This window comes from Salmo trutta, chromosome 7, assembly GCF_901001165.1.
Source record: "Salmo trutta chromosome 7, fSalTru1.1, whole genome shotgun sequence".
Classification (NCBI taxonomy): domain Eukaryota; kingdom Metazoa; phylum Chordata; class Actinopteri; order Salmoniformes; family Salmonidae; genus Salmo; species Salmo trutta.
The window spans coordinates 5,761,554-5,773,642 of NC_042963.1; the positions used below are offsets into that span (position 1 = coordinate 5,761,554).

Here is a 12,089-nt window from a genome sequence, read left to right on the forward strand (position 1 = left end):
CATTATTGACACTGATTTATCTGGTTTGACTGTGAGGAAAACAAAAGGCCAGTCTGCCTTACCTGAAAGACCACACTGTATTTCTCCTTCCATTATCCAGTTCAGCATGATATACTGTACCTGGGACAGAGCAGTGCTGCAGACCTGTTATCTGACCTAACTTCAGCCAGTACAGCGGATACTGTATATAGCACTGACCACAGTGGTACTTCTGACTGACCTTTTTCACCCTGGGTGCAGCCTGGGTAGTACATATACTCTCCAATTGTTTATTCCATAATGTGAAACTCAACAGCTATGTGGTGAGGAAGCGGGGCGTTAGAGGGACTGAGCAGTAGTTATTGCTCACTGTAGCCTTGTGGGAGTGACCAGTGCTCAAACATGCACTGTCTCCATCGGGAGAGAGTCAGTGTGTGAACGCATCATTGCTCTTGTACATCACACCACAGTGTATCTATTGTGTCAGCAGTTTCTTTAAGGGTTTCAAATGCATCTTCACAGTTGTTAATAGTCTCCCAGACCACACACAGCTTTATTTTATATTGGCAGACCTGAAATCACTGGCCCTTGTCGAAACAACCACTGTGCCATGAGGGATGGGGAGAAAGGCACAAGGAGAGAGAATCATTGGAGAAAGATATGCAGCATTGCTCATTTGGAGGGTGTTATGGTGCGAAGGGATGCACCACTGCAGAAAGAGAATTGTCTCTCTAGGACATGGATCCCAACTAGCAGTTTATGGGCCGAATTTGGCCCACGGATGGTTTTATTTGGCTCTCCAATATGTTTTTCTTTTTATATTTCTTTTTCTTTCATTAATAGACATAAAAGATTGTAAAAACACCAGGAAATCAGCTCCAAGTGATTTTAATTTTGGAAATCTGTTCCCATTTATTCCCATGCATCATATAGAGACATACAGTACATTTAGAAAGTATTCACACCACTTGACTTTTTCACCATTTTGTTGAGTTACAGCCTGAATTTAAAATGGATTACATTTTGTTTTGTTTTTTTGTCACTGACCTACACACAATACCCCATAATGTCAAAATGCAATAATAGTGTTTTACATGATTTCTGAATGACTGCCTCTGTACTCCTCAGTCGAGCAGTGAATTTCAAACACAGATGCAACCACAAAGACCAGGGAGGTTTTCCAACGCCTCGCAAAGAAGGGCAGCTATTGGTAGATGGGTAAAAAAAAAAGTTAAGTTATTGATTATACTTTGGATGGTTTATCAATTCACCCCTTTCCAATACAAAGATACAGGTGTCCTTCCTAACTCAGTTGTCGGAGAGGAAGGAAACCGCTCTGGGATTTTACCATGAGGCCAATGGTGACTTTAGAAAAAACAGTTACAGAGTTTAATAGCTGTGATAGGAGAAAACTGAGGATGGATTAATAACGTTGTTGTTACTCCACAATACTAACCTAATTGACAGAGTGAAAAGAAGGAAAATCGGCCAACGGCTGAATCCCGAGTGGCGCAGCGGTCTAAGGCACAGCATCTCAGTGCAAGAGGCGTCACTACAGTCCCTGATTTGAATCCAGGCTGTATCACATCCGGCCATGATTGGGAGTCCCATAGGGCGGCGCACAATTGGCCCAGCGTCATCCGGGTTTGGCCGGGGTAGGCCGTCATTGTAAATAAGAATTTGTTCTTAACTGACTTGCCTAGTTAAATAAAGGGGGGGGGGGGTATTCTCCAGTTTCCATGTTAACGGTGCAATTCTGTGATTCCCCTCTGAGTTCTCCGCCAACTTCTTCCATACCCTATGGGGGACACATTCCCGTACATACATTCAAATTCTCTTTCACACACACCCTCATATACACAGCCATGCACTATTATCTCATGATATATTCAATTCCTTACTGCCTTCATTATTCCATGTATGCCTGCATGTGTTCGTGTGCACACATATGCCTACATATAGATATTGCCCTGAGCCATACGCACACACAAACCCTTGTACAATCACACACAAACCCACAGACAGACAGACAGACAGACAGACAGACAGACAGACAGACAGACAGACAGACAGACAGACAGACAGACAGACAGACAGACAGACAGACAGACAGACAGACAGACAGACAGACAGACACAATAATGTAGGTAATAAAGAGAGAGAAGGGGGATGAATGGATGGATTTTAATACTGCCATTGATAAGGCCTCTTGTATCTTTATTGCAGTGGTGGTCAAAATATTTCCTATCAAACTAGCTTATAGAGTCAATAACCATTTGTGAAATGTCCCCATTTTCACATCCAGTAATGATGACACTTTATAGATCTCCCCACAGACAATTACTATTTTATGGAAACTCATGCTGAGATACACAGTTACAAGGATTTCTAGTTTTGTTTGAGTTTTTGTCTGTGCCACACGCTGTCTTGTTAAAACCAGCCTAGATGACAAATGAAAGGCACAAAATTGAATGAACTTTAATTTAGCATGATGGGCCTAGCCCTTATTTTAGGCAGCCTGGTAAATGCTGCATGTGTCTTGGTAATAGTTGATTTATTCTCCATCTGGAATGGAAGAGGAAATGTAATAATATTGCTCTGGTTTGAGGTAAGATGGGTAATTTACTGTTTCTGATTGAGTTTTGAGTTTATTATCAGTTTTTTGCCCATTTATTGCCCTGGCCCAGAGGGGATGATAACTGTGGTTTGGAATGGTCCTGTCAGACAGGAGTTTCTAATGGCTTCAATTAGTTTTTATCTTTCCCACCCGCTGAAGCACTACATGTTGGACTCAGCTGCTAGCTAAATAATGAAGAAAAACAAACAACTGTAGATTTAAGCAGTTTGATTGCGTTGTCACAGTCTCTATGTCACATATCAGAATAATGTTAGGCATCATTTAAATTCATGTATTGTATAGCAATCACCGAATCAGTGACATAAATACATACAGTATATTATATAAATTATACTTTTTTCAAACAGAAAGAACATGATTTAATGACAGGAGTTGGCGCAGGACTTAGGGTTGTGGTTGAGGCTAGGGTTAGTGTTGAACCAGGATGTGGACATGAATCTAGGTTTAGGGTTGTGATTGAGGGTTAGGGTTGAACAGGGAAGTGGACATGAAGCTAGAGTTAGGGTTATGCCAAGATTAGGATTAGGGTTATGCAAAATTAGGATTTAGGGTTAAGGCTTGGTTCTAACTAACAACTGCTGCATCCAAAATAATTATTTTGCAAAGATCACAACCAAATGTTATCTTAGCGACTGTTCAAGCAAGAATCAAAACATCCTTTTATGCATATGGAAACCCCAAAAAGTGGTTTTCACAGATGGTGATGGCTTTCTTACTGCCGCCAAGAGTCGCACGCATCTGTGCGTGACGTCAGTGTGTCACGTACTGAAAAAGGGTCTATACCATGGCTATACAGGACACTGCAAGCACTCCGTAGAGCAGGGTTCCCCAACTGGTGGCTCGTGGGAGGAATTTGGCCCACTGGGGGGTTTTATTTGCCCCCCCAAGTTTTCAGAGCGAAAAAAATAAAATAATAATATATTGTTTTTAAAATGTATTTTCATTGTTAGATGGGAAATAATGTAAAAACACCAGAGAATGAGCTCCAAATGATTTACATTTTGGAAATCTGTTCCCAAGTATTCCCACACATAATAGAGAGATGTGAATATATAAATGTAAGCAAGGTTTGAAATTACTATGTTTTAGTAAAACATTATATGTTTGGGCTTCTTGCTGTAAAATTGCAGTCTACAAATTACTAGTAATTATGTTCCGGCCCCCCGACCATCCGCTCAAGAAAAAAGAATCGGCTCCACGGCTGAGTCTAGTTGATGATCCCTGCCATAGTGTCACAGCTGTTGTTGTAAGAATTGGACCAAAATACAGCGTGGTTTGGGTTCATCATCTTTATTACGTGAACCTGCAAAAAACAATACAGAACAAAAACGAACGTGACGCTATGCAGTGCTCAAGGCAACAATACACAAACAAGATCCCACAAAACATAGTGGGGAAATGGCTGCCTAAATATGATCCCCAATCAGAGACAACAATAAACAGCTGCCTCTGATTGGGAACCATACCAGGCCAACATAGAAACAGAACGTCTAGATAGAAACACCCCGCCCCCTAGTCACACCCCGACCTAACCAAAATAGAGAATAAAAAGGCTCTCTATGGTCAGGGCGTGACACATAGAGCATTCCCATCACATTGTATTTTTTTATTTTTATATATATTTTTATTCAAGTTTTACAAAATGTACACCAAAGATTTTACCATATTCCAGCAACCCTCTCTTCCTCCCTCCACACAACACATCCACCCCCAACCACCCAAGTCCCTTCCCTACCTATCCACGCTACCTCAGTCCACCCACCTCGATTCCCTGTGATAGATGTCATGGTGAGACATGACATCTATCACACTCATCATTTACATTTGGATATATTTCAGACGATCTGGATTTGGAAAAATGCACTCTGTAAAACCTTAAATTGTTTTAGACCAAGACGAGCACAAGATGTAGTGGAGCGTACTCTATCAATCGTCTCATCCCACCACTCCTGTGTAAATTCAACACCCATTTCCCATTCCCAAGCAGTTTTAGTTTTGTTGGTGGAGTGTTTGTCCAATGACATAATACACAGATAGATCTGAGAAATTACTGCTTTCTGTCGAGGTAATAGAGTCAATATTTCATCCCAGGGTTGGCAAGGGGTTGGAGCAGGGAAGCCAGAAAATTGGGAGGAGACACAATGCCTAATTTGAAGGTAACGGAAAAAGTGAGATGGAGGCAAAGAGTATTTAGAGACCAGGTTGGGAAAACTAGAAAAATCAATTCACGATAAGTCTTGGAAGGACTTAATGCTTTCTCTCACTGGACAAGTAAAGCTATTATCTATTAGGGAAGCGGGGAATAAGTGATTCTTATCAATAGGATCCATAGTAGACGCAGAGGAGAATTAAAATGCCGTCGAAACTGGTACCAAATCTTAATTGTGGAAAGTACTGCTGGATTGCCAGTATAGCGAGAAGGGGATGCTGGGAGAGAAGAGCAGAGAAAAGCATGAAGAGAAGCAGAAATACAAGAATGTGCCTCTAGGTGGCACCATGGGGTATCTGGAGCATGTAACCAGAATAGCCATTTATGAAAGTTGGTTGCCCAGTAATAGTATAACAAGTTGGGTAGTGCAAGCCCTCCACTAAACTTGCATCTCTGAAGCAAAAATCTCCTGACTCTGGGTACCTTTCCTCCCCAGATAAATGTGGTAACTAAATGTGGTAAACTTTTTTTTAAACTTTGATAAAAACAATGGAATCGATTGAAATAGGAATTTGGGAATTTGGGTAAATGTTTCCTTTTTACAGCATTAATCCTTCCTATAAGTGATAGTGGTAAGCTACCCCATCTCTGAAAATCATATTTCATTTGCGTAAGGAAGGGAGCAAGGTTTGCAGAAAAAAGAGCATGTAATGAACGAGTTACGTTCACTCCAAGGTATTTGAAACCAGAGTGGCTAAGCTGAAAAGCAAGTCTTTCTGCTGGAGCTGTAGCGTGCTGGATTGATTTGGAAGCACTCACTTTTCTGGAGATTCAGCTTGTAACCGGAGAAAGAGACAAAGTTCTCCAGAATAGAAAGGATAGAAGGTAAACAGGTTACAGGGTTATTTACATAGAGAAACAAATCATCTGCATATAATGATAACCTATGTTCAACTCCTTCCTGTGTTACATATTGGAAAGAGGTGGATGCCCGTAAAGCTACTGAAAGGGGCTCAATGGTGACAGCAAATAACTAAGAGGAAGATGGGCAGCCTTGGCGTGTCCCATGTTCCAGGGAAAAATAATCAGAACAGGTGTCATTGGTACAGACAAGAGATGGATCCATGAGCTAACTTTGTCCCCAAATACAATTTTTTTTAAGAAAGCAAATAGGTACTATAATTCAATTCTGTCAAATGCCTTCTCTGCGTCTAGGGAGATTGCCACCTCAGGGGAGTTGAAAAATTGTTTAGAATAAATTATGTTAAACAGCGTCCAAATAGAAAAAAAAAATGAATATCTGTAACGGCTGTCGGGAGAGAGAGTAGACCAAGGCGCAGCGGAGTTAGTGTTCATCATGATTTTAATTTAATAAAGAACACTACACAAAACAAAACAAGAAAACTGACAGCCAAACAGTCCTGTCAGGTGCAAAACACTCAACAGAAACAATTACCCACAAAACCCAAAGGAAAAACATGCTCCTTATGTGTGACTCCCAATCAGCAACAACGAACTTCAGCTGTGCCTGATTGGGAGCCACACATGGCCCAAAACAAAGAAATACAAAAAACCTAGAAAACGAACATAGAACGTCCACCCAATGTAACACCCTGGCCTAACCAAAATAAAGAACAAAAAACCCTCTCTATGGCCAGGGCGTTACAATATCTGTCCTTTATAATCTGGTTTGTTCCTGTGATATGAGTCCTGGTAAGACTACTTCCAGATGCCTCGCTTTCACCTTCTGAAGCACCTTTACATCCACATTAAGGAGGCTTAGGAGCCTAAATGAAGAACAGGAAGTGGCGTCTTTCCCCTTCTTAAGGAGAAGCGCTATTGAAGCCTGTGTTAGGGTAGGTGGCAGTGAGCCACGTTCAAGTGACTCGTTATACATAGATAAAAGTAAAGGGGCTAACTTGGTATGGAATTTCTTAAAGAACTCAGTTGGAAACCCATCAGTTCCTGAAGCTTTGCTGCTCTGCATTGACTTGATAGACTGAATAACTTCTTCAAGGCTGAGAGGAGAATCAAGGTCATCAGCAGTTTCAGCCTCAACTGTGGGAGTCTCCAGTTCACCCAAAAATGTAGTCATATTGGCAGTATCTGATGGAAATTCAGACGTATACTCAGACGTATACAGGGAGGAGTAGAAATATTTGAAGGTGTCATTTATCCCCGTAAGATCAGAAATCAAGTTATGAGAGGAATCATTAATTTGGTGAATCAGACGGGTAGTAGCGAGCAGACGACTTGCCCTGTCGCCATGTTCATAGTAGATACCACGTGAATGCAATAGTAACCGTTCTGCATCTGTAGTGAACAAGAGACTGAATTCAGATTGTAGGTTCAAGCGTTGCTTATGTAGCTCTTGGGATGGCGTCAGATCATATTGATGGTCTACATTGTTTAAATGAGAAGAATAAGAAATTATTTCTCCTCTAAGATAGGCCTTAAGTGATTCCCATAAGAGAGAATGAGAGGTTGAGCTTGTCTGATTGGAAAAGAGAAAATGATCAATAGAAGTGGAGATAACGTTACAGAAGTCTGCATCAGACCTGAGAAGAGAATCGAAGTTTGTCCTGAGAGGACTATGTCGAGGGCTAAAGGTCTATGGTCAGAAATTACAATGGATAAATATTCAGAAGAGGTGACATTTGGAAGTAACTTATGATCAATAAAGAAATAGTCAATATGAGAAAAAGAATGGCGTACATGTGAAAAGAAAGAATAATCTCTTGCCTGGGGATTTTGAAATCTCCAGGGATCTGTACACCCATTCTGAACCATAAAATCTGAGAAGGACTTTGACATGGCAGAAGGATACATAGTTCTGGGGTTTGAGCGGTCTAAAGCCGGTCTAATAACAAAATTCAGATCCCCACCAAATATCAAAAGATGGGTGGTCAGAGAAGAGATTTTCCCCAGCAACCCATTGGCAAATTCAACATCATCAAAACTGGGAGCATATATATTGACCAATACTACAGGTGTGTGCCAAATGGTGCCAGTTATGATCTCCCATTACTGTCTGAAATAACATTAGTAGTAGAGAAATGTATTATTTTACTAACCAAAATTGCAACACCTCTGGCTTTGGAGTTAAAGTCTGAGTGGAAAACCTGACTAAACCTGGAGTTTTGTAGCCTTGAATGATCTTTAATGCATAAATGGGTCTCTTGTAAAAAATACCTTTTAGCTTTTTCAAATGGGAGAAGACTCTTGACAGGATTGACAGGATTGTTCTTAGTATTCCAGGATGAAAACGTTCTCGGATTAGGTCTACCTATAGTTCTATTATTAGCATTGTTAACCATCTACAATATTGAAAGGAAAAAGGTGTGAAAACAAACCAAGTATTTGCAAAAATAACAGAGAAAACTGATGAAAAAAGCTCATATTTAAAACAATTTCTTTAAATAGGACCAAAAAAGGTCACTCCCCCTCCTACCCAAATCCAAAGTCTCCTTCCCCAGCGAATGGAGACAGCAGGTTGACGTTTGCACAGCTTCGGTACATATAAACAGAAACCCTTCCTTTCCTAACGCGGAGAGGCTCCATAGCACGAGTAGTGAAATACATTTGAAAAGGCATTCACAAAATGGTAAAGTAGGTCAACAGATGACCAAAACAAAGTCAGAAAACACCATAACAGTAAAACGAAACTGTCCTGACTCAGGGAGTCTTCAATCAGTGCAACATGTGCAATGTGTCTTAAAGATGGCCAAATAAGTGTCCCGCAGTATGTTACCCTGTTACAAAAAAGAAAAGGGGCAGAATGTCTGTACATGTACGAATGATCAATGGGGTGTAATAATGTGGTGAAAAGTCCTTCAGTAAGTATCTAGATCAAAAATCTAGGAAAGCTCTGCAAAAGCCTGGAATTGTAGCCATGCATTGCTACGCTAGCCATCTAGACAAATAAAAAGGACCTCCCAAACGTGTAGCTTAAATAACAACCACACAAGACAGTATTAGTCATTTTTATCAGAGTTCAATAGTGTTTCTGCAGAGTAGAAAAGGAATGGCAACAGGGGGAAAAAGTCCCTGCCATAAAAATCAAAACTTACCTTCGACTTGGAGGGTAGGCTAGGTTATGCAAGCTAACTGGAAAAGAGTAGGACATAGATCCAAGAAACGGCTCAGAAGTGACTGTCGAACCAACGCTGGGCATCCTCGTGGGAGTCAAACTGTAGCTTGTCGTCTCCGCCCGCTGGGGAGGGGCCAATGGGCTCTGTCCAGCTTCGGGGGTGATGAACTATGGCAGGACACAGCACCTCCGCGAAGAAGTCTGACATGAACTTACATTTACATTTACATTTAAGTCATTTAGCAGACGCTCTTATCCAGAGCGACTTACAAATTGGTGGATTCACCTTATGATATCCAGTGGAACAGCCACTTTACAATAGTGCATCTAAATGCCCAACATCAATTTCAACATTTATTTATTTTGTCTCCACCTAGAGTTTCCGCTTTCCTCTGTTGTGGTGCTGATGTGTTTTCTCTCGGGAGCTGTACATGGTCCTGAAATCAAATCATCTGATTTTGCTTGGACACCAGCCTGATCTCCAGCTCCTTCCACCTCTGGAAACTATCTAGGTGGTCATGCGACTTCTCATGCGAGCTGAGGAGGTGGCACAGATTCTTCCAGTCCCTGGTTCCATCCCTGACCAGTGCAGATTTGCACTAGTGTGAAAAAGGTTTGCAGCAAAAACAGGAGGCTGCATCGTTTTGCTTGGAATAGACAAGCCTTGGTCTCTCCCAATTCTCCATCCTCCTATTGTAGTGGGCCACAGAAAACTTTCATTGTCCCTCATCTCTTGGGAAATTCCCCTCCTTATCCTGATGTGGCCCAGCCTGCACTAACATATCCCTTAAAGATCCATTCCTATATTTTGGCCACTCACCGGGATCTTTTATGTTTCTTTGTCTGGGAGTTCGGATTTAGCAGCAGCACCACCACTGTCATCTGGGACGGGGAGCGACGAATCTGAATCTGGGTCCAAGATAGTAGGGTCTTCGCCGGCATTGTTTGGAGGTGTGGCTAGGCCTGGTGCGACCACCTGTTCTTGTCCAGCCAGAGAGCTTTAATCATTGGTGGAAGTGCATGGCTCGGACTCCTCCGGTTTGCCCTCTTCGCTGCTAGGATCAGCGAACTGGGGCTCGTCATTCTCGGCGAATGAATGGCCTGTCCTAGTAGGCTTGTCATTCTCCACACCAGCTGATGGACATTGCTGCACGCTGATCAATTTCACCAGCGAATTTGTCTTTGGTTTGAGATTGTGCCTCTTTTGTCATTGTTTTTTTGTTTTTTTTTAATCTCCGCTTCCTGATAGCTTTTGTCTCTTAGACATGATAGCAAATTGTTTCAAATCTCTATAGATTACTTTTAGCTAAAATAATATCCACTAGTAGTAGCTAGCTAACGTTAACAAGCTAGGTTAGGCTACTGCCTTAATCACTAATCGTTTTCGTCACACACAAACAAAATAAAAATCCAATCACTTAACTGAGTCCCCTCCTTCAAGTTTCTCTGGTATACCAACAACCCAAAGATTGCAATGGCGAGAAAGGGATTCCAGGTCATCGGTCTTGTCAATCAGCTTTTGGTTTTCGGGGAGCTCAGACGGGTGACCGTTTTCTCAAGGGCTACTATGAGGTCACTGTAGTCACACAGGTCATGTTCAAAGCTGCCAAGTCGTTCATCTGCAGTGGCGCGGACACCATCCAGGACGGTGGAGAAGGGTGGCCAGAGCAGCATCAATGGCAGTTTTGAGCTGGGTGGCAATGGTAGCTGTAATTTCCGAGACCAGAACCGTACGGAGGTTCTGACGATCTGTGTGGAGTGTGACCACATGAGAATCCGTAACGTTTGGACTGGAGTTGGCGCCATTACCATTCACGTTTGCCATCACGGTTGAAATGTTAGTTAGAGGTCTTCTGCTCCTCAGATTGTGTGACATTTGAATCAAAAAGGTAACTTACGAACTCATCAATCAAATCTGATATGTAAGAAAGTGGAATGCAAAGTAAAAATGTGGCAAATTTAACTAATGCGTACAAGCCTCGTCCATAAGCTTCTTCTCCACTCACATGCTAAACCAGGAGCCCCCATCACATGATCAAATGGATTTCATTACCTATTTTTCTGCTTTTATCTCACTCTTTTTCTCAACCCCTCGCTTTTCACTTCTGTATTTCTTTCTGTCCAGTCCCTGTATCTGATTCGCCAGGAGATGACGGTATCCCAGAAGCAGCTGGGAGAATTCTGTGAGGCCCTGAAGCAGTACCTGAAGAATGTCTCTGCTGAAAGAGACTGCTTCCAGTGAGTCCACCTATTTAACTTTATCTGTGTATCTTTTATTGTCCATCTCACACAATACCTTTCGTGACCATTTGTCCACTGTGTGTGTTTTTCTACCTGGCTGATGTATTCACAACCTAACTGGTTATCTACCAGTGGAGGCTCTTCAGAGGTGGAAGGGGAGGACCAACCTCCTCAGTGAATTTCATTTAAAAAAAAAGTAAAACATTGAAAAGGTTATCCTTTTTAGATTAAACTATACTAAATATATTCACGGCACCAAATAATTGATTAAAACACACTGTTTTGCAATGAAGGTCTTCAGTAGCCTCAACAGCACTCTGTCGGGTAGCACCATGGTGTAGCCGGAGGACAGCAAGCTTCCTTCCTCCTCTTGGTACATTGACTTCAATACAAAACCTAGGAGGCTCTTGGTTCTCACCCCCTTCCATAGACTTACACAGTAATTATGACAACTTCCGGAAGACGTCCTCCAACCTTTCAGAGCTCTTGCAGCATGAACTGACATGTTGTCCACCCAATCAAAGGATCAGAGAATTAATCTAGTACTGAAAGCACCGTTAGCTAGCACTGCAGTGCATACAATGTGGTGAGTAGTTGACTCAAAGACAATAGTTGAATAAATGAGTTTATTCAAAAATGATGGAGAAGCAAGAGGGAGAGATTTTGTCTTTTTTTCACTTTCAGTTTCACTTACTTAGCTAGCAAATGCAGCTGGCAAGTTTAGTTACTCAAACACCCGGCTCAAACAGAGGGATGCTATGTTAGCTAGATGGCTGTGACTATCCAACACTGGAACTCTTCCAAGTCAAGGTAAGCTTTTGGATTTATTAATTTATTGCCGGTGTAACTGCTTACTGACTATACACTGTAACGTTATTGCATGATTGTAGCGGGTTTACTAACACATTAGTTCTATTAGCTATGTTGACTAGGACGTTACTTTAGATAATATGTAGGCTGTGTGTAGCGGTTATGACATGGTTTGGCTAGAA

At 41.7% G+C, this 12,089-nt stretch overlaps 1 protein-coding gene across 2 annotated transcripts in view; it reads left to right on the forward strand.

Moving 5' to 3' along the window:
* LOC115196791 (N-terminal EF-hand calcium-binding protein 2-like) overlaps nucleotides 1–12,089 on the forward strand; it is a 131,579-nt gene that overhangs the window by 113,468 nt on the left and 6,022 nt on the right. For both annotated transcript variants that reach the window (XM_029757701.1, XM_029757702.1), the window contains one exon: nucleotides 10,982–11,094. In XM_029757701.1, coding sequence (XP_029613561.1) covers nucleotides 10,982–11,094 — 113 coding nt within the window. The remainder of the gene's footprint in view (nucleotides 1–10,981; nucleotides 11,095–12,089) is intronic.